The sequence below is a fragment of the Sus scrofa genome, chromosome 16 (assembly GCF_000003025.6).
Source record: "Sus scrofa isolate TJ Tabasco breed Duroc chromosome 16, Sscrofa11.1, whole genome shotgun sequence".
NCBI classification, from domain to species: Eukaryota; Metazoa; Chordata; class Mammalia; order Artiodactyla; family Suidae; genus Sus; species Sus scrofa.
In genome coordinates, this window is record NC_010458.4 from 69,097,503 (window position 1) to 69,119,683 (window position 22,181).

General features: G+C 41.4%; 1 protein-coding gene across 6 annotated transcripts in view; it reads right to left on the bottom strand.

The window, feature by feature from the left end:
• MFAP3 (microfibrillar associated protein 3) overlaps positions 1 to 22,181 on the bottom strand; it is an 82,888-nt gene that overhangs the window by 58,837 nt on the left and 1,870 nt on the right. For 4 of the 6 annotated variants that reach the window (XR_001301941.2, XR_002339795.1, XR_002339794.1 and 1 more), the window contains exon 2: positions 10,887 to 11,351. Coding sequence is in view for 2 of the 6 variants with exons in the window: in XM_003134126.4 (XP_003134174.1) it covers positions 5,776 to 6,569; positions 10,887 to 11,181 (1,089 nt within the window). In the remaining 4 variants the exon portion in view is untranslated. Of the gene's footprint in view, positions 1 to 2,468; positions 6,570 to 10,886; positions 11,352 to 22,181 lie in introns of those variants that run through there. The other 2 variants (XM_003134126.4, XM_013984905.2) reach the window with 1 other exon arrangement.

The following is a 22,181-nucleotide window of genomic DNA, read 5'->3' on the forward strand; positions in this document are numbered from 1 at the left end:
TAGATTAAGATAATCTAATTATGTCCCTGTAAAATCCCATAACTTGTCTGTCTGTGTTTGAGCCACGTGTATTAGAGACAATATAAGTGGTGGCTTCAAGATTTAACCTAAGATTTATTATTTCTGATTCTTGCTTTATTCATGCATGTGTCAGCTGGGGAAAAAAAGCACAAACCTAAAAGCTGAGAATTATGTTTCATTCTGTGGACGTAAGCCTGGGAGACAGGTTTTCAGACAGCTCTGAGGGACTATTTTGAAGAAGGGAGGAGCCAGGGCACAGAGGAGTTTTTGCAACCAAGACCAGGTAGTTGGAGTATCAAAAGATTACTGTTAATTAAAGAAAAATCAGACATCTTGAGTTAAGGAACTTAACACGTCTCTGTGTATGGGAAGATGCAAGAGTCTGGGCTCATTGAAAGCATTCCTTTGACAGGCATCTTAACTAGCCGGGGCCAGTATCCAATTTTTCTCCATCCTCAATCCCCTCAGGGTGCGGTTAGGACGGCTGCGATGGCTGATGGCTCACTGGCTACCACATCCTTTGTTTATTGATATGATAGTGACATTCTTCATCCACACAGGTGGATATCTTCAAGGAACATGACTAGCCATTTTATCTAACACAAACCACATTTTGCTCTGTAATTCATGTGAAGATGGCCTTGTTGCCCATTACCAGTTGCCTGCAACTTCTGTTCTTCCCTGCTTTCTTAGTAATAGAACCCTTTGGGGCAATGTATCCAGTTAAAAAATAGAGTTTCATCTTCCTAGGCTTTCTCACAGCTACTGCAGGTAGTGCTGTAACCCAGTCCTGGCAGCTGAATACTGAAAGTCAGGTCAGGGTTCTGGAAAGTTACAGCCTTCTTGATAAAAAGGTACAGACTCAGCTGGTATGTCTTTTGCCCTTTGACCTTCTACCCTTTTCTCTGCCTGGAATGCAGACGTGGTGCTGAAGGAGAAGCAGCTGTCCAGTGTAGCAGGTGCTGTCAGTGCTCTGTCCGTAGCCCCTGGACACTCACCATTGTTGATAGTCATCACAGGCTTCCTATTGAAGGCTCCTGTGACTCTGTAAGAGGGCTTGAGCTGGCTACAGGATGGTGCTTAGCCTGTGTGTGTGTGTGTGTGTGTGTGTGTGTGTGTGTGTGCGTGTGCGTGCGCACGCGCGCGGCAGGTTGGAAATGCCGAAGAGTTAATGACCCTGGAAACAGCCTTCAATGACAGATGGCAGTTGGTGCATAAACATCCAAGCTTCTTGGCTTTCAGGTGAGACAACTTTGAGGTATGAGCTACACATGCGGGGGCAGAGAGAGTGCCCTGGGTCCCTAGAGAGACTGAACCCCAGTTGCCCGCAGCAACAGCCCACTCATTAAAGCATCCTGTATTGGCTTTTTTTCTGTCTCACTTCCATACTATCCAACCCTCCTGGGTTCACTTCCAAATAAACTCCTTGCACATGAATCCTTGTCTCAGGGCCTCCGGGGGAACCCAACCTAAGGCGCCCTGCAATTCTGAGATAAAAGCCACATGCTAAGGGTGGAAGCTCTGACCTGATTTTCTGTGGATTTCTTGTTATTTGAAAAAAAAAACACCTCTTATTTGGGTAGGCCACCACAATTGGGTTTCCATGGCATGCAGCCAATGTAATTGTAACTGGGATCTGGAGGAGTTTTTAGTTGAGTTCAAATGCAACCAGTCATCAGCTGGATGTGGGTGCTAATAAAGCTGACACTACCAACGTGATTACCAGCCCCAGGCTATATTGCATGTTACAGCTTGCACAGTGCTTACTTACATGTTGCTATAGTTAATCCTCAGGTTAGTTTTGTGAGGTAGGAGTATCAACTCCACTTTACTGCAGTTCCAGAGAGTCCCACTGTTACATGGCTAGTGGCAGAATCAGGCCTCCAAGCCCAGTGATCTTCCACCATAGGGAGACAGGGGCCAGGTGTTCATTCTAAGGAGTCTGTGGCATTTCAGCAACAAGTTGACCTCTGCCTGTTCTTCTTGCCTGTCTCCTGAGATCCTGTGCCTTTCCATGCCTGCTTTCACTTCCATGGCGCTGCAGACCTTTTTCCCTACCAGAGCTACCCCTCCCAGTGCCAAACCTCATCACAAACTTTATATACTCATCACAGGTTCTCTAAAACATGAGCTAAATCCTCTCATCGCTAGGCCTTTGCTCAAGCTCTTGCCTTTGCCAGGAGCACTTTACTTCAGCTGTATTTGGGCCTAGTGAGGATGGTCTTGCTAACTGCATCCTCATGGTAACGGGGCAGGTCAGCCACCTCAGTACGGCTCATAGCACCAAAACCACATAGATGTTTACTAAATATAAGCAAAATTCACATGGGCAGCCACAGGAGAATCCACATTGAATTCAAATTTACTCCTGTTTAAAATCATTAACGTCAAATTCCATCACACATAAAAATGAGTGTATCTCTATAGAAGACTTCGGACAAATGAAATATACTCCATTGAATATTTACTACATTACATTCAAGTACAACTTTAAAAAAAGAACAAAATTACAATTAAAATGGTAACCATTTAAACCATCATCTGAACCATATCAAATAATACTCATTTACTTGTATGAAATGTGTTGAGATCCTAGGAGCTTATTAGTACTTTTAACATTTCTGGTCTAGATGAGAAAAGATTGCTCTCTTAATGGTGATTCAGGAAATGTGATATACTTGTGTTAGAATGGCTGGTGTGTGGAGACAAGGCTAGCACCTATGACTGACTGGGCCCTGGAAAACAAGCATGCCATGCTCCCATGCTGCTCTGGGACACGGAATACAACGTCAGATCTAGGGTGGAACTGCATGCAGGGCGTGGAGAGGACTGTGCCAAGGGGTTCACTGAGGTTGGAGGACAAAGGGGAAAGCTGTGTATTTTGACTTTAAAAATAGGTGTGAAGTGAGGTGAAGATGCCAGGAGCTTCTCACAACCATTGAGGTCAGCAACTCTCAAGATACTTATATCAAGGTAGTTGGTAGGAAAGATAACTGCTCATTGGGTCAGACTCAAGAATTGGTAGGAAATTCTTGGTAGGAAAGATAACTGCTCACTGGGCCAGTCTCAAGAATCACAACAGATGCATCTTTGAGGATAGGCTTCTCAAATTGCCTATAAACAAGTGGCATTCAGCTCAGAAAATGCCGACCTGTCTGGTTTCAGCTGGTAAGGAATCTTTAAAAATGTTTACATGTCTATTTTTGGTAAATTTATTTCACAAAGCCACCATTTCATTTCATAAGGACAATAAGGTTCATTAAATCACAATACAAGACAAAATTTATAAATAAGGTGACAGAACTATTTCAAATACATTTTGTTGAGTAAAGGCATTTTCACTAACTAAAAACTCCAGTGAGACAAAAGGATAATTACACCATTACTGTCAAAAGACTGTTAGACTGTAGTTTAAGTTCAAAAGGTTAAGGATTCTACAAAAAGATAACATGACTATTAATTATATATGAAGAGTATTTGATTAGCTACAGAAAATGTTAATAAATGTGGTTTTCTTCCTGTGAGAAATGGGCTTTAGAAAGTAATACCAACTCCACTTAAATTTTGACCTATTTTAATTCCTTATCAAGGGTACCATAACTTGCAAAATTCAAAGTAATCCTGTTACTGTGGCCACCAACTTAAGTCACAATTATGTTTCTAAAATAATTTATTCAGGATATACTGGAGTGCATAAAAAAAAAAAATCCCAAACCTGCTATACTGGGATAGGTCTGGAGGTGCTATCTAAAGCTCTGAGGGATACTCAGGGGACAGACGTCAGACAAACGATTTTGAAAATTTTAAAATTTTCAAGAGAAACATTCTGGGAAGGAAAGAAAGAAACATTCCTGGGAAGGAAAAAAGTGTTTTATAATCTAGGGCATGTTCAACAGCCCTTGCTCTCATAGCTAAATGTATGAAAACAGTTTTCTTTAAAGAGATACAGGTCTATGAGCCAAGACAAGCTTTGGCTAAATGATTGGTAGCTTTTGTTTGGCTCTGGAGGTTTCCATGGAAACAGCCTGAGAGACAGAAAAGGCAGCATTATCATCTTTATCTGTAATGCCATCTGATAAAACTGCACATTGATTCATTCATGCAATCCAGAGCAGATGTATCACTTCTGATAAGCCTTGACAAAGGGAGGCAGGAGTTCTATCCGGTCACACTTTGAATTTCCTGCCTTCCTCCATTTGAAACCTTAAATTAAAATCCTGATAAAACCTCCTCTGAACAGTTCCCTCAGGAACCTCTAGTTCAAGTAATGCTTCAGTGATCAGAAGCCAAATGAAGAAACGTGAAGCACATGGAGCTCCACTGCCAAGTTCTTAAAATTATATGATGCCAAGCTTGCTGTAGCTAAAGAAATTATTCTGAAGAGTATTTACAATTCCATTATATCAGCTCTCAGCCAGGCAAGAAATACTGTCTTAAGTGTTTATTATACACAGTGGAATCAGGTGGCATCGTTCATAATTTTTCTCCTTCTTCACATCTACATCATTTGTATGTGTGTCTATATATCTATATATTTAATATAGTAACACATACCACACGCCAGTATCTAGTCTTATTTCAGGTTAGAGCGTCTCTGAAAGGCCACAAAAGCAGCTCTAGCTCAGAATTCTACCTCTGAAGTACACAAAAATAAAAACCTCAACAGGAATAAAATATAAACGAGACAAACAAGATAAGGAGTCATGCATCCTTTAGCACCGTATGTAAGACCACAGAGGGCAAGAGTGTTGATGGAGGTCTCAAGAGGAATTCAGCTGTGGGTTTTGCCCTGGAAGGGAATCCCAAACACAGAACCTTCTTGTAAAGTCCAGTACTTTTAAAAAGGAAGAGCCTGAGAAACTCTATTAACAGAAATGTCAAAATCTGTAATTTATCAGACAGATGATTTGACATTATTTCTTATTCTAAAAACACTGAAGACACTACTCTTTAGGAATAAACTGTTCACTTGCGGGATCAGTTGGGAAATCACTGCCAGCTCAATGAGCTAAATGATGCCTCAGTAAGTTAAAAAGACATGAGAGACCCCCAAAAGGACCAATTTACTCACGGAAAACAGCTTACTAATGAGCAGTTAGCTCCCTGATATCTGCATAACACAGACATGGGCTACACTGGGAAGATGCAAACTAGCACATACAATTGTATGTTCCATGAGCAGGACAACTGAAAAACACCCACACCCCTGCACACAACTTTGGTGTGGGAATCCAAATCACAGAATAAAGTCTCAGCTTGGTCCTTCCCATAAAAAGGGACTGAAAGTCTAGGGAAGGGTTGATTTAGAATGGGGCTGAAGATCTTTGTGGTTTAAAGATAGCAGGTAAGAAGTTATAGGGCTTAAAATGACTTTAGATATCATCTAGGGCAAATCCCTCAGCTTATTGGTGGGGAAACTTAGGCCTCAAATAAGTGTCAGCCCTAAACAATGGAAAAACCATGAGTAGAAGAGAAGCCATGAACTCTTGATGTGGTATTTTCCCCATTACACTGATCTCTCAGGCTCCTTTAAATCTCAGTGTGTATCATTTAATCAAGCTGGGGAAAATGACTGAGAAGATCAGATAGGAAAAACGCTGGATCTTTAGAAAGATTTTGGTAATAATTCATTTTCTAGCATGCTTAATACTAACAAGGGGAAAAAAAACCCCCACTTATCTTTTGGTAAAAATGTTATTTCCTGCATGAAACAGGTTCCTTTTCTGAGAGCTGATTTTGTAGGTATGGGATAGCTCACAGCTGGCAGTTTTCGTATGCCCCATCCTTGTAGCTGGAGTTCGATCCGGCAGATCCTGTATCATCAGGCGGGCTGAAATGACTGCTATCTTGAGAATCTGTGTCGATACTCTTGGTCTCTGACTGAGGGTGGACAGAAACCTGAACTGCTATCTCCTGGCCTTGTTCACTCAGAGAACCATCGTCCGAATCGCCTCCTGGTGAACTACTCCGGCCCATCTCTGTGTTAATGACGTAGATGCCATCTTGAGCGTTCAAGGCGGGTCTCTCTTTAATCCTTTCTCCCATGTCATCAGGGTCATCCACTCGCACAGCCTCAAACATCTCCTCTACGAAGGCCCGACAGTTCAGAATAAGGGGTGGCAGAGGGACACTTCTCGCCAGTTCCTCGATATAACGGGCGAACTCCATGGTTTTAAACTGAGTGACTTTGGCCAGCTCCAGGGTCTTAGCCGAGGTGATGATGGGGATGCGTTTCGCGATCTCAAAGGCCTTCTGAAGCTTCTCTGCCCCTTCAGTTCGGAAGAATTCATTGATGGCTTTCTCGGTTTTGCGAAGGTGGCTGCTCATCATGCACAGCCGAGTGACATTCAGGATGAGAGTGATTGTGAAGGCAATCAGGCAAACGATCATGTAGTACACGCTCATGTCTCCTGAGGTGAAGATGACGCGCAGGGTGACCGAGTAGGAGGCACGGATTGGAGAGGTGATAAAACATGTATAGAGCCCACGGTCCGCAAAGGCTACCTTGGTGATATTCAGGAAGTTATCAGAAACCAACCATTTTCCACCTGATGACCCAACAGAAATAAAAAATTACAGCATAAAGAATACTATCACTAAATATGCCCACTGCCTTTATCACTAGTCTACCTTTTCATGAGACTACTTTAAATCAACTCATCTATTAGGTTTTGCTATTTGCTTAAATCATGTTAAGACAGGGGAGACTTTTATGTCCAGAGTCAGAATCAAGATCTTCCTTCCTGACACAAATGATTATCATAGCTGCCTTTTTATTGCTAGATGTTGAGAAATCTTTCAGGGAGACGGGTGTGTTGACAATGTTAAATGACTAATTTTTTTTTTCTTTTTAGGGCTGTACATGTAGTATATGGAAATTCCCAGGCTAGGGGTTGAATTGGAGCTGCAGCTGCCAGCCTATACCACGGTCACAACGATGTGGGATCCGAGCTTCGTCTGTAATCTATGCCACAGCTCATGGCAATGCCAGAGCCTAACCCACTGAGAGAGGCCAGGGATCAAACCTGCATCCTCAGGGTTCCTAGTCAGGTTTGTTACCACTGAGCCACAATGGGAATGCCCCTAAAAGACTAATCTTAAAAAAAGATGCTTATTTTACATCTGTACATGTGTGTCTACACCACAATCTTTATCTATACAGTCTCATTAATTAGAAGGGTATGCCTCATAAATAATAAAACAATGGTTATTTCTGGGGTAATGGGTTATGAGTAATTTTTATTTTCTTTTAAACTGTTTACTTTCAATACAGAACTTATTAAAGAAGAAACAAAACCTTACTTAAAAAAAATGCTACCAATTTAAGGCATTTGTTTAAGTGGCTAAACTGGCATGCCTTGCACATGTTAATTTGTTTTGTTAGAAAAGTTGGTTGATGATATCTTGATTTTCTGGCAAGAGTAACTGAAGCATGAGCCAAAGATACGTTTCACAAGTCAGGGTAAATGAACAGCTTGGCAGAGAGAATAAAGTTGCCCTTAAGATGTGTAGGCTTCTGTTTTAAACCTAAAACATGTTGCCTCTCTTTCATATATGAAGGTATCTTTGTTGGCAGAACATGTATACAAAAGTTTATGAGTATGAAAAGCAAAGCACACTGATTGGTTCAACACAAGCCCCACCTTGATTCAATATCATTTAATAACCTGGTTCTGCTAGTCCAATCCTCACCTTTTAAAAGTTCTGAGTGTACTCTGTGTTTTAACTATGAAGATCATTCAAAGATGAGACAGATGAGCCAAATATATACATATTTTGGCCGCACTCATGGCATGGGGAAATTTCTGGGCCAGGGATTGACTCCATGCCACAGCAGTAACCATGTTAGATGTTCAACCACTGGGCCACCAGGTAACTCCCTAGATGGAATAATCTCAGGTGAAGGTGAATCCCAAGGACTAAAGGTCGTATCCCAAAGGAGGCTGGGTGACTGCTGTTAAGCATCACTTCACAGTCTAATCTTCCAGATCTCTTTCATCCCTGAGATTCTAGGATTCCGGACTATTTTAGTGACACAGCAATTAGTAAGTATTGTGGATCATGCCCATTTTAATTATCATCAAAATTTATCTAAATTCTACAGTTATATTTAAGAGCCATCACTTCACTAATGTAAAAAGAGGAGGAAAACACGTGGCTATGAATATAGTCATTATTTTACAAGCTTCTGATCTATAAACTTAGAGCTATGAAAAGGATACCCTGTGAAAGCATGGTATGATGAACTACGTAGACTCCATTAGTCAACCATTATACTATAACCACAATCTAAATTCTCTAGTTCACTTGCTGATAACAGCTCAAGATTTATGAACCTTATACTAGACTGACATGCTCTTTAAACTCTTCTGACTTGAGAGCCATAAAATTTAATACAGTTGTCCAGGGCTGCTGCTGAAAGCATCAGTGATAGATGTTAATGGTTTTCAAAGTAAAGGCAAAATAGAAAAATAAAATGTCCATTCCACTTGGCTGGTCTCATTCTAATCTAAGCTTTGTTTGTACAGTCGATCTGTAATAACCACACTGATTAATTCACATCTTACATGTGTTTGGTCAGGACCCTAGAGCCAAAGGAGGCTGGAATCTAGTTCAATGGATCCAAACAGGAACCCTAAATCATATGCAAAATTCACATTTGGACACCACTCTGGAGATTCTGACTTAATAGGCTATATTCTAAAGAAGCTCTGTTCTTTCTAACATTCAAATTCAAACTCTTTAATCCCTCAGTGGCCACTTAGTTTGTAAAAGGTTAAAATGTTCAAAATACACTTTAGAGCGAGAGACCACCTGTTTGCTTTTCTGTTTTCTATTCTAGTATGAATAGTCAAATACCCTTAAATTCCAAGAGATTAGGCTATTTTTCTACCAAAAAATATAAGAGGCCTTTTCCAAAAATGTAGTCTGTGAGGATCCCAGAATCTAATCTTTATCCCATTAATTTTTCATGGAGATGTCTTCTCTTTCTTTCTTTTCCTTTTTTTTTTTTTTTTTTTGGTCTTTTTAGGGCGGCACCCTTAGCACATGGAAGTTCCCAGGCTAGGGGTCAAATCAGAGCAATGGTTGCTGGTCTATACCACAGCTCACAACAACACTGGATCCTTAACCCACTGAACAAGGCGAGGGATCAAACCCACATCCTCATGGATGCTAGTTGGGTTCCTTACCGCTGAGCTACAAAGGAACTCCTGGAGATATCTTTTTAAGGTATTTTAATACCTTTCAAAAAATCTTCCTAACAGAACACTTTAAAGTAGACCTTGGTCACATTATCATGTTTGTATGGTTTTTAATACTGAGAGAAAGGAGTTCCCGCTGTGGCGTGGTGGAAATGAATCTGACCAGGAACCATGAGGTCTCGGGTTTCATCCCTGGCCTCGCTCAGTGGGTTAAGATCTGGAGTTGCCGTGAGCTGTGGTGTAGGTCGCAGATGCAGCTTGGATCTGGTGTTGCTGTGGCTGTGGTATAGACTGGCAGCTGTAGCTCCGATTAGACCCTTATCCTGGGAACCTCCATATGCTGCGGGTGCGGCCCTAAAAAGCAAAAAACAAAAACAAAAACAAAAACTGAACATTTCCACAGAAAAGAAAATCATGGACTTGGAGAATAGACTTGTGGCTGCCTGGGGGGAGAGGGAGGGAGTGGGAGGGATCAGGAGCTTGGGGTTATCAGATGCAACTTGGAATGGATTTACAATGAGATCATGCTGAGTAGCATTGAGAACTGTCTAGATACTCATATTGCAACAGAACAAAGAGTGGAAAAAAATGTATACATGTAAGTGTAACTTGGTCCCCATGCTGTACAGCAGAAAAAAAATTAAAAAAATAAAAATATCCTTATCAACTCTTCTTAAAAGATCCAAATCAAAAAAAAAAAAAAAAAAAAAAAAAAAAAAAGAAAAAAAACCCCTGAGAAACAAAGAAATGCAAGAGAAACCCTCCTGTTTGAACTAAGGTATAGAAGAAAGAAATGAACTGGAAAGGCTTATAAAGTTCCTCCCCAGTGTCCTTCTGATTCTCAGAGGGACTTAAGTTTTATACACAGATCTTTATAACCATTTTAAAAACCATCCTGGATTTCTTCCAACATTTTTAGTAACTCACTTCTGATGAAAAAAAATTTTAGGAGTTCCTGTCGTGGCTCAGCGGAAACGAATCTGAAATGATCCATGAGGATGCAGGTTCGATCCCTGGCCTCACTCAGTGGGTTAAGGATCTCATGTTGGGAGCTGTGGTGTAGGTCGCAGAGGCAGCTCAGATCCCACATTGCTGTGGCTGTGGTGTAGGCCGGTGGCTATAGCTCTGATTTGACCCCCAGCCTGGGAACCTCCATATGCTGCAGGTGTGGCTCTAAAAAGACCAAAAAAAAAAAAAAAAAAAAATTAATCTATGACAAGTTTACTTAAGTCTAGCCCAAATCCTTCTTGCTGTATTCACACAGGGCCACTACCCCTCCTACACACATTACACTTTAGGTGGGTGGAGCATCTGGAGTTGTGCAGTACATAGTCTGCATGGCTGTATGCAGCAGCCCTGATGGAGTCTACCTTCAATGAAGAAGGAAATTTGCTCACCAGGAGGAGAAAAAATAGCTCACCATCATTATGTGAACACGTTTTAAATTTCTAACCATTCTTTATTTTTTTTCTTCTTCTGATTAAGTAATTACCATTATTTTGCTTTCTCTGGTAGGTATAATAATCCAGGCCTTTCACAAGTTTTAAGTATGTACCATAGTACCTCATCTTAGAGATTTCTTGTTAAAAAGTGCCACAAAACCAAAAGAGAGACGTAATAAGAAATGAGTAACCTTGATTAATTATACTCTGGAATAGTTACCTCTGTCTCTGTCATCCAGCTGCTGTCCTTTTGAGTTGTACCAATAGACATCTTCATAGTGGTCGACTGTGAGAAGACACTCAATGGAAACACTACTTCCTTCTCTGGCTATGATGACATCATCACCTGAGTGGGAATCTGTTGAAAATTCAAAACTTGGGAGAAATGATGCATTGAAAGAACTATGATTTACTCCCAGTGGGGTCATTTGGTTGAAGCCTACATCTTCCAATGCAAAAGCAGCTGGTACAGTAACAGTTACCACTAAAGTGAATAAACAACAATGTGGCTTCATGGGAAAATGGGAGAAAATCTTATTTAAATTTGGAGAATTCAAAAGCTTCTATATTATAACTGGAGCACAGTGGGTCCTTGATTGCTTGGTACTGCAGTTTCCCCCCAAAAATGATAGATCCAGGTATATTTTGAAGTCTTCAAGATTAAAAGATATCAACGGTGACCAACCTAAAAGAAAGCAGGATAAAAAGTTTAACCAACAGGCTCATAATGGGGTGAGGCTTTATGTTCTGGAAAGAAATAGTGTGAAGCTAGTGAAAAGTGAAAATAACTGGCAGGAACATTAGGGAGTGAGGAGTAGTGGGCTAAGGATCTGATGCTGCCATAGCTGTGGCGCAGGGTGCAACTGCTATGTGAGTCCAGTCCCTGGGTTGGGAACCTCCACATGCTGTGGGTATGGCCAAAAATAAAACAAAACACTAGGGAGTGAAATAGAGAACATCATCTAAAAATCTCTATGGAGCTGGTAGGAAGAGCCCTGAATTGGGAAATGGCAGATCTAGATTCTGGTACTAGCTTTGCTACCAACTAGCTGTAGGATCTTGGCAAGTAGCTGGGCTTGTTTTCTCCATCTGTCAAATGAGGGACTGGATGAGACAATCTCTAAGGGCTCTTCTAGTTCTGAAATGTTGTGATTCTATTTCACTCTGACAAATTCCATGCAACAGGGAGCCAATGAAGACTAAAATATTTAGCTTAATGATCTTTTATTCCAACTTGCACCATTACCATCTGCTGTTATATCAATAATGTAAATCAACTGGTACATCATAATCATAACCATGGAGCTCAAAATTCAAGTATACAGACATACTAGATATAAATAATGCAGGGCCACTTGAAGCAGTTTTTTTTAATATTAAAAAGAAAATTGTACTACTACATATACATAAATAGTTATTGACTTCCAAGGCCAGAGAACCTCCCTCTTGGGCAAGAATGTTAGGCAAAATAATTTTAATAGTTTTCCTTCACTGTCAATAAACAAAATACAGCATATTTACGTTTGTAAGAATACCGAATTTCTGGAGTTCCCACTGTGGTGCAGTGGTTAAGGATCCAAGCCAGTGGCTTGGGTCGCCGTGGAGGTGTGGGTTTGACCCCTGGCCTGATGCAGTGGGTTAAGCATCTGGTGTTGCTGAGGCTGTGGTGCAGGTCAAAGCTATGGTTCCAATTCTATCCCTGGCCCAAGAATTTCCATATGCTGTGGGTGTGGCCAAAAAAAAAAAAGAAAGCAAGCAAGCAAGCAAAGTCTACAAAATTAGCTATGGCAGGAAGTGACATCTTAAACGTCCAGTTGGTAGAAATGCAAATAAACTTACAGGGAAAGACTGCCAGACAAATTTAAGAGTAAAATACCATGAATAAAAAGCAAAATGATATCCTAGGCTAGGAATCTATGTGATTGTGATCATCTTCCTAGCAATTTGATTTCTCTTTCAAAATACTGAGTCTTAAAGAAAAACTTCATCTTCTATTTCTATAAAATATGGGATGAAACATGTAGCTTTACTTCTTAGGAGGACCCAGAACAGTTAGTTTTGGAAATGACATTTATTCACATGAAGCCTGCCTGCTCATATAACATAAAAAGCAATGGAGCATTGTATTTTGCTATTAAACTGCTTAAAGCCTAAATTACAATAAGTTGTAAATGTCACTTAATTTTCATCAGCCCTTGAAAGGAGAGTTGAATGAAGACAATTCATTTTCTTTTTCAAATTTAAGGATGGACTATTTAGAGTAAGACAAAGAACTCCACACTTTGCTATACATGATAGACGTAACACACATGCTTATGTCCATTTCTCCCTAAAAGGTCACAAAATGGCACTAAAGGAAACAAAGCACTTGGGCACTGGAGGGATTTCAGAAGTGATCTGATCTAACCTCTTCACTTCACATGACCTGCTTTTTAAGATTATACTGTAAGTTAGCAGGAGAATCCTGGGCTCTGTTAGGAGGGAGTAGAGGGTGGAAACAAAGGAAAGAACATTTATTAAAAAACTGAAATAAGCCAGGCACTGTGCTAGGCTTGATATGTGTAAGCTCCCAAATTCTTTTTCACTACAACTGGCAAATGTGACTTTTGTCCTTTAATCTAGCCTAGTGGGTCTCAATGGTGACAGGAAATGAGTATGCTGAAAAAGTGTTCCGGGTTTTCTCCAGGACTTTGATAAGGAGGCCCTGTGCCTTCATCAAAGGCAGCATTTCCCAAATTTCATTCATTTTTTTCTACTTTCATGATTTTTTTTTGTGATATCCTGAACCAAAGTACTTTTTTTTGACGCTTTTCTTTAAACAACTCATTATTTTACTTACATAATTTTAAAAGGAAAGTCTGTATCACATCTGTGGATAAAAGTAACTTTACACATAAGCATAATGAAAACAGGGTATTAACTTACAGAATACTGCCATCTGCTGAAGGCTCTTAGCCCTAGGCCTGCTCTCTTTGCAAAGGAAACAAAACAAAACAAACCCCTCACCATTCCACTTTATTCTCCTCATTTCTTATCCAGCCCATTCCTTCCACCCCTTCCCATACTGAATTTAGAACCACTATTTTAGTATTATTATTATTTTTTTTACTTTTTATTAATTTGGGTTTGTTTTTTTGTCTTTTTAGGGCTGTACCTGTGGCATATGGAGGTTCCCAGGCTAGGGGTGAATGAGAGCTGTAGCAGCTAGCCTATGCCATAGCCACAGCAATGTCAGATCCGAGCCATGTCGGAGACCTATACCACAGCTCACTGCAATGCTGGATCCTCAACCCACTGAGAGAGGCCAGGGATCGAACCCACGTCCTCATGGATACTAGTCAGATTCGTTTCCACTGAGCCACGATGGGAATGCCACTAGAACCACTGTTGTAGACTAAAGGTATACATTTTCATCTATTCAAGAGTATCTACTGTGTGCCAACCTACTGTACTACAGACACTGTCTCTGCTTCATGGAGCTCAGTCTGGCAGAGGGCACAGACACTAACTAATACACACGAAATACACTAAGTGCTATCCAAGAGAAGTACAGGATGCTACAGGAGCACCCAACATGGACAGTTAACCAGGTCACAGAAAGCTTCCCCAGGAAGATAAGGTGTGTGAAAGGACCTGAGGGACACCAGGAATGGAGGGTGGGAGACAGATCTAGGTAAAGGGCAGGAAGCAGGGAAAAAGCAGAGGGGTCACTTCTTAGATGTTCAGGAAAAAGAGCTCTAAGTTGTGGTAATGAGAGGTGGTGGCCAGGGAGTGCTGGGTCTGACTCCTGATTCATAAGGGGCGTAGTTTGGACCAACAGCAAAACTGGAGGTGGACTTTTGGAATTGAAGTGGGAGGCTGAAGCGAGCGAAGGAAATATTTGTCCAAGGTGAAGGGGTCAAAGAACTGAGAGGCGCAAGGTGAGGGAGATCACCTGTGCGGTGGTGATGCCCCCAACAGGAACAAGGCAGCTAAGGCAGAGGACGCTAGAAAGAGGAGAGACGGACTCACTCTCCCTGCTGTGGGATGCAGGAGCTTCAGGGCAATGAACAGGCTCTGTGTGAGAGGGCAATAGTGCCCTGGCAGTGTTGTTACGGGGATCCCTTCTCTGTGCAGCTTTCCCGAGCCTCCTCTCAAGGCCTGGCTCTCCCTCCGACATGGATTTAGAGAACACCTGGAGGCAGGATGGCTCTTCCTTGACCCCTGTAGCCCTAGCCATTACACTGCTCACCTGGAGCTGGTATATGCTGCTCTGTACTACCAGGCAGTCTACCCCACCTCACCTACATGCCCCTTAAGCACAGGGACTGTATTTTTTATTGCTATAGTTCATAACTAACGCATGTTCAATAAACACTTCCTGATGGAGAATAAACCTGACAAAGCATGTGATGGATCTTTGCAACTTGAAGAATGTTAAACAACAGGGATAGAATTATTATACACCCGCAAGCATTTATTGGCACTTACATTCTCTGAGAAAAAAGAGACAATACTTGTCATCTCGAAAGATCGTAAAGGCACAACGCCTAAATGCATTCTGTGAACCAACCACTAACCCCCAAAGTCTTCATTTACCATCTTGTCCTAGAAGATAACCTTGGGAATAAAGGGTTACCAAGTCCAGGGTTTCCAGACCAGGATGAATAACACCATCATCTAGAGAACTTGTTTTTAATTTTTTTTTTTGTCTTTTTGCTATTTCTTGGGCCACTCCCGCAGCATGTGGAGGTTCCCAGGCTAGGGGTCTAATCGGAGCTGTAGCCACCGGCCTACGCCAGAGCCAGAGCCACAGCAACTCGGGATCCGAGCCGCGTCTGCAACCTACACCACAGCTCACGGCAACGCCGGATCGTTAACCCATTGAGCAAGGGCAGGGACCAAACCCGCAATCTCATGGTTCCTAGTCGGATTTGTTAACCGCTGCGCCACGACGGGAACTCCTGTTTTTAATTTTTAAATTAGCTCCCTGGGTGATTCTGAGGCAGAGAGGCCATGGACTAGCATCCAAGAGACTAACATACTTCCTCATTCCTTCTACAACAGCCCTGACTCATGGTGTTCCAGACTGTCTGAACACTTGCAATACTAGAGAACTATCACTCACATTCCATTCTGGATTAAGCTAGAACATTGTAATTGCAGGCCTCTGAGAAAGGCAGGGAAGCAGAGAAAATCAGAGTACAGATTCTGGAACTAGGTTCCCTAGGCTCAAATCCTGGCTCTGACTCTAACCAGCAACTTTTGTTAACGGCAATCTTTCTAAGCCTCAGTCCCCTCATCTTTGAAACAGGGAAAATAATAGTATCTATTCTCAGAGGACTACTGAAAGGTGTGAATGAGACAGCGTATATAAAAGAGAGTCTAGCAAGAGTAATTACTAAATAAGCTCTAGTTATTATTATTGTTGATGGTCCTTTCAGGTCCTAAAATCTGTACTTCACAGCAAAAGGTGAAATTTTAAAATTTAAGATAAAACAGTTTACTTATTTAAGATAAATAAAACACTTTTACTTGGAATACCATGGAACCATTTAAAAATATTGGAAGGGAATTTCCAAAAAAGGGGAAACACCATTATGCAATTTCAGTCTTTAATTTTTAGATTTCACACTTCTCTTTTTCTCATTGCAAATAAATATTTTGTTATATGGTCAAACAGCCATGATAAACTGACCTTGGTGCCCATCCACGATATTACATTGTTTTTATGCGTCCTGAGTTTGTGGTAGAAAATCTTTGTTGTGATCTACCTGGCATCGTGGTTCCTTTTTTGAACCCTGCCTTCTTGGGCCCAGGAGGAAGTTAACCCATTGGCTGACTAAGAAGAATCTCGTTCTTGAAATCTGGATTGAGACACTATGGGTTAGGGCCATTTGAGGAAGAGGAGGCATACAAGGGGCTGAGGCAATCGGGTTAGAAAAATGACGACAGGGATGGAGAAGGGAAAGAGAGCATGGTGAGAGAGAAGATAGGAGATGAAGTAGGGGCAAGAGTGGTGCTAGGGGGAGAGTTTCAGAGTGGAAAAGAAAGAGACTCACACATGCTACTCTAGCTTCTGCCAGAATTCTACTTCCTGGCTGCAATGTGACTTTTTTTTTTTTTTTTTAAGTAAATAAACATCTTCATTTACCTTTCTTAAAAATTAAAAGCACAAAAATAAAAGACTGTGTAGGAGTTCCCATTGTGGCTCAGGAGGTTAGGAACCTGACTAGTATCCATGAGTATGTGAGTTTGACCCCTGGCCTTGCTCATTGGGTTAAGGAGAGCTGTGGTGTAGGTCGCAGATGTGGCTTAGATCCGGCGTTGCTATGGCTGTGGTGTAGGCCAGCAGCTGTAGCTCCAATTCAACCCTTGAACTTCTATATGCCACAGATGGGAACGAAAAAAAAAAAAAAAAAAAAAAAGACTAAATGTCCAAATAATGGACATGGAACAATGGTGATGTGGGAGAAAAAAGATTAAGTTCAGCAAAAGTGACTGAACTGTGGCTGTAGCTACCAGGCAACCCTCATTGTGCACCTCCAACTCCTCCCTTACTCTTACACTGGGGCACAGCACATAAACTGCCAGCGAGGTCAAGATCTGTGGTTCTCGTCCTGTAAGACAACCATCTGCCTCTACTAGAAGTTAAGAGAAATCTACCAGACAGGGGTTAGAAAAACACTACAAACACCCTAAAACTGCTCTTAGGTCAGAGGTGGCAGGAGTAGCCTGGTACACTGATTTCATGCCAGGAGAGCAACAGGGCCAATAATATCCTTCTAAGTCCAGTCAATAAGACAGGCTCAGTCTGGCACTTATACCATGGGCAACCTGAACACAAATGACTTCTAGTCTGAGCTACTAAAAGACAACCCACTTGCAGATAAGAGGGTGATGAGCAGTTGTGAGAGAAAGCACTGGCAAAGGTACATGTCCAAAGTGACAGAGGCGGAAAAGAGGAAACAAATCACCCTTGGGGTCCGAACACCTCTGACTTATCTCTTCACACCACATTTCCTTTCACTTAAGTTAGTGTGAACTGGTTTATAACAAAAACTACACTGACCATGACCTTTGTACTCATTCTGAAGTAATGACTATAAAAAAGCTGAGCTAAGCCAGGGACCCATCATGCACATGAAATACCGTCCCAAATCTTCAGAAATTTACAAACTAAAGTGGAAGGTAGAGGCAGAAACAGCTTAACTATATACAAGACGGTGTGAGAAATACTGCAGAGAACTAAAAGTGTGCGCTGAATGCAAAAGAAAAAGGAGGATTTCATGAATTTTAGGAATGCGATTCACTTTTAAGTTTGGGACCTCGCATAATATCATGCCTGTTATTCTCAATGCTGCAGCTAACAATTGGAGGCTAAGAAGAAAAAGTTCAAAAGGGAAAATCACAGTGCCATCCTATAAAAAGTTAAAAAGAGCAATGTTATGCATGTGGAAGAAGTTACTTGGCAGAATTTTTTATTACCTTTCTTCAGCATAAGTAACAGAAAAGTGTGATATTCAAGTTTAATCTCTTTTTTCATCTTTTAGGTAGAGTAAAATGTAAGCTTTTCTAGGATCATGAATTAGAAATGTAGATGGTTTTATCCAATATAACCATTCTGAATATTGGTTTTATCATTAAAAAAGAAAAAGAGAGAAAGAAAAGTGCCTCAGCTGTCATCCTAACAGATTGCCTTGTTGCCGTTCCTGCCAACCTGAGAGAAGAAATATTTCCATTCTGTTCCAATTCTCAACAGAAGTAAATAAGGAAGTAATGTGGCTGGTTTCCATTCTCGTGGCTCCATGTTAAGTTGGCTGAGGAAACTGCTGTTTGCAAAAATAGTTCTGGGATAACTCGAAGGGAGGAAAAATACTGATGTCCAGATGGTATTGGTTTTTGCTCCAAGTATAACAGGATATTAATGCTTCATTCTCTGTAATTAAATGTGTTCGAAGCTGTATTTACAGATCGTCCACTCTTCTCTGCACTATTATACTTGAAAAATGGAGACGTTCCCCTACACTCAGCCCACAAATTGTCAAAGTGGCATTGTGAATTGGCAAAGGGGAGAAAAAGCAAATGAAGAGCAGACTGTTAGCGCTCCTCTATCCTTTTCAGAGAACATAAAGCTGTTCTGCTTACACCTCAAGCATTGTTATAGGGATAGTATAAAAAGGATAGCAACATTCAATAGAAATCACCATTTTGAGGGCGACTTTCCACAAAGTTTCTAATTAAAATAGCCCCATGCTCCCAAGAGTATCGTGGAGCCATAACACACCTCATCACTGGCATCTGGGCCCTCAGCTCAAACGTCGACATGTTTTCCAGCACACCCGAGAAACACCTTCTGTGTTCTGCTGGAGCTGTGCTTCAAACCCAGGATTATTTGTTATATCCCTGACTTTCATCCTTTTTGCCATAAGCATTTGCTGAAGCTACACAAAGACATTGATATAACAGGCTTAGATTTATGATCTCCTTGACCACTTTTTTTTTTTTTTTTCTCCATAGTCTGAACCACCCCACCCCTGCTGGTATTTCAAACTCAGTAAAACTAAAAACAGAACTCCTCCCTCTCACCTTCAGATCGATCTGTCCTGCCTGTATGTAGCTTGGATGATAGCCACATAACACCATTCATCCAGTTTGGCAAGATCAAAGTGACAGTATCATCATGGCTGTATAATCAGGAGCATGGACTCTGGAGTTGAGTGCCTGATCCTATCCCTATGTAAAGCTATGGCTCAAAAGGCCTTAGTATACACATCTACTAAATAAGATTATTAACAGTAACTACCTCATAGGGTAGTTGTGGGCATTAGATGAATGAATGTGGGTACGTTATAAATACATGCCATTATTATTATTCTACCTCCTAGATGCTTTTCTTTTTTTTTTTTTTTTTTTTTTTGTTGTTGTTGTTGTTGCTATTTCTTGGGCTGCTCCCGCAGCATATGGAGGTTCCCAGGCTAGGGGTTGAATTGGAGCTGTAGCCACCGGCCTACGCCAGAGCCACAGCAACTCGGGATCTGAGCCGCGTCTGCAACCTACACCACAGCTCACGGCAACGCCGGATCGTTAACCCACTGAGCATAGGGCTGGGATCGAACCCGCAACCTCATGGTTCCTAGTCGGATTCGTTAACCACTGCGCCACGATGGGAACTCCCTAGATGCTTTTCAATTAAGTCCTAATGTCTCTTCCCTAGGTCACAGTCCTTTCATATTACCTGGGTACCACACTACCCTTTTAATTTCCAAATGGGTCTCCTTAACTCCAACTACACCTCTTTGATGTCCCAAACATCGCTCTTCTCAGAATTGGTCCTAAACACAAAGACAAGGAAGTCAAGGCAATTTTAGAATCTACTGGTTAGGAGTTCCCACTGTGGCTCAGAGGTAACGAAACCGACTAGTATCCATGAGGATGCGAGTTCTATCCCTGGCCTCACACAGTGGGTTAAGGATCCGGCGTTGCCATAAGCTGTGGTGAGTTCACAGATGTGGCTCAGATGCTGCACTGCTGTGGCTGTGGTGTAGGCTAGCAGCTGGAGCTCTGATTTGACCCCTAGCCTGGGAACTTCCATAAGACATGGGCATGGCCCTAAAAGACAAAAAATGAATAAAATAAAATAAAATCGACAAAAAAACCCACAAAAAACAAAAAACATGATCGAGTTCCCATTGTGGCGCAGTGGTTAACAAATCCGACTAGGAACCATGAGGTTTTGGGTTCGATCCCTAGCCTTGCTCAGTGGGTTGGGGATCTGGTGTTGCCATGAGCTGTGGTGTAGGTTGCAGATGTGGCTCGGATCCTGTGTTGCTGTGGCTCTGGCGTAGGCTGGCGGCTATAGCTCTGATTGGACCCCTAGCCTGGGAATCTCCATATGCTGTGAGAGTGGCCCTAGAAAAGGCAAAAACACCAAAAAAAAAAAAAAAAAATCTATTGGCTATTTTCCACTACCCATGAGATAAACTTCAAATTCTATGGTATCCATATTTCTCCAGGAATTAGATTCAGGTGGCAGAAGAGATGCAGCTGGCGATGGAGTCTAGCTGTGGCTACATGCACACTAATTGCTTGCTAAAAGAATGAAAAGATTTAGAAGTCAAATTTGGTCTTTAGTTATACCTCTGTAACTAACTAGCTATGATCTCTCGTGGTCTTAGTTTCCTTATCTACAAGCTGATTACAATTCCTATCTTTGCTTAAATTCTGTAATGTTCCCAGCTTCCCCGTCATGGTTCAAAGCTTATTTTACTCTCTATTTTCTCCAAATAACTCTTCACTTTAAAGTTCGGGTCCTGGTCTTTCCCTCTGCTCAAAACTTCCTGCTCTCTCCACCAACCGTCTGGTGGAAACCTGACCTTCTCTACAATATTCAACTTGCCTTTAACCTTATTCAAGAAGCCTTCACATTTAAGCTCTCGCCTCTACCGTCTTAATGTCAGATTAATTTCTTTTGTCCTGTCCCCTGGCACACAGAGACGACGTGATTGTTAAAACTTCAGTTTACTTTTATCAGCTATCTACCTATCCAAAAGACTGTTAGCTTACCGATGAGAGTCTTAAAAAACTCAGTCCTTGGCAGAGGGTTGGAGGTAACACTGAATTCAGATACTCATTAATGTGGTAGCCAGAAAGATACCTGCTACAAATTTCTCACTAACTTCTCAGTCTCAGGCTCTAGAAATTGTTAAGGGAGAAATACGACAACGTGGAAACAGACCTTTCCAAATTTTAGTGGACAGAACACTCTAGAGTGAATTTTACCTATAACTGATTTTCTCAAACTTCATTTTTTCTGACCACTTAATCTGTGGTGCTTGTTAAAGGCGGTTTCTTGGTCCCACTCAGACTTACTGATTTGGCAACTCTAAGGGTGAGGTCTGGCCATCTGCGTTTTTAATGTGCTTTTTTTTTTTTTTTTTTTTCCTTTTTAGGGCCATACTTTTGGTATATGGAGATTCCCAAGCTAGCGGTTGAACTGGATCAGAGCTATGGCTGCTGGCTTACACCACAGCCACAGCAACGCCAGATCCAAGCCGCCTCTGCAACCTACACATCTCACCACAACGCTGGATCCTTAATCCACTGAGTGAGGCCAGGGATTGAACCTGCATCTTCATGGATATTAGATTTGTTTCTGCTGAGCCATGATAGGAACTCCTGAATGCAGTTTTAATGACCTACAAACGAAGCCTATATATCTTTTGACTGTTATAACCATATTGTAATTCAGTGATTCTTAGTGTGTATAGGAACCTCTGGGGGTCTGGGAGACTTTTTCAAAAGGATTTTCATAATAAAACTAGAATACTGTTTGCCTTTTTCACTCTTCCACAATATGGTGCAGGTTTCTGGAGGCTACATAATGAATATCACAAGAGAATGAATGCAGGAGACATGAGAATCTAACTATGTTCTAATAAGCCAGATATTAAAGAAACTTGTAAAAATGTAAAACAATGCTGTTCTGGTCAATAACTTTTTTGGGGAAAATATTCTTTTTCTTTTTTTGCCTTTT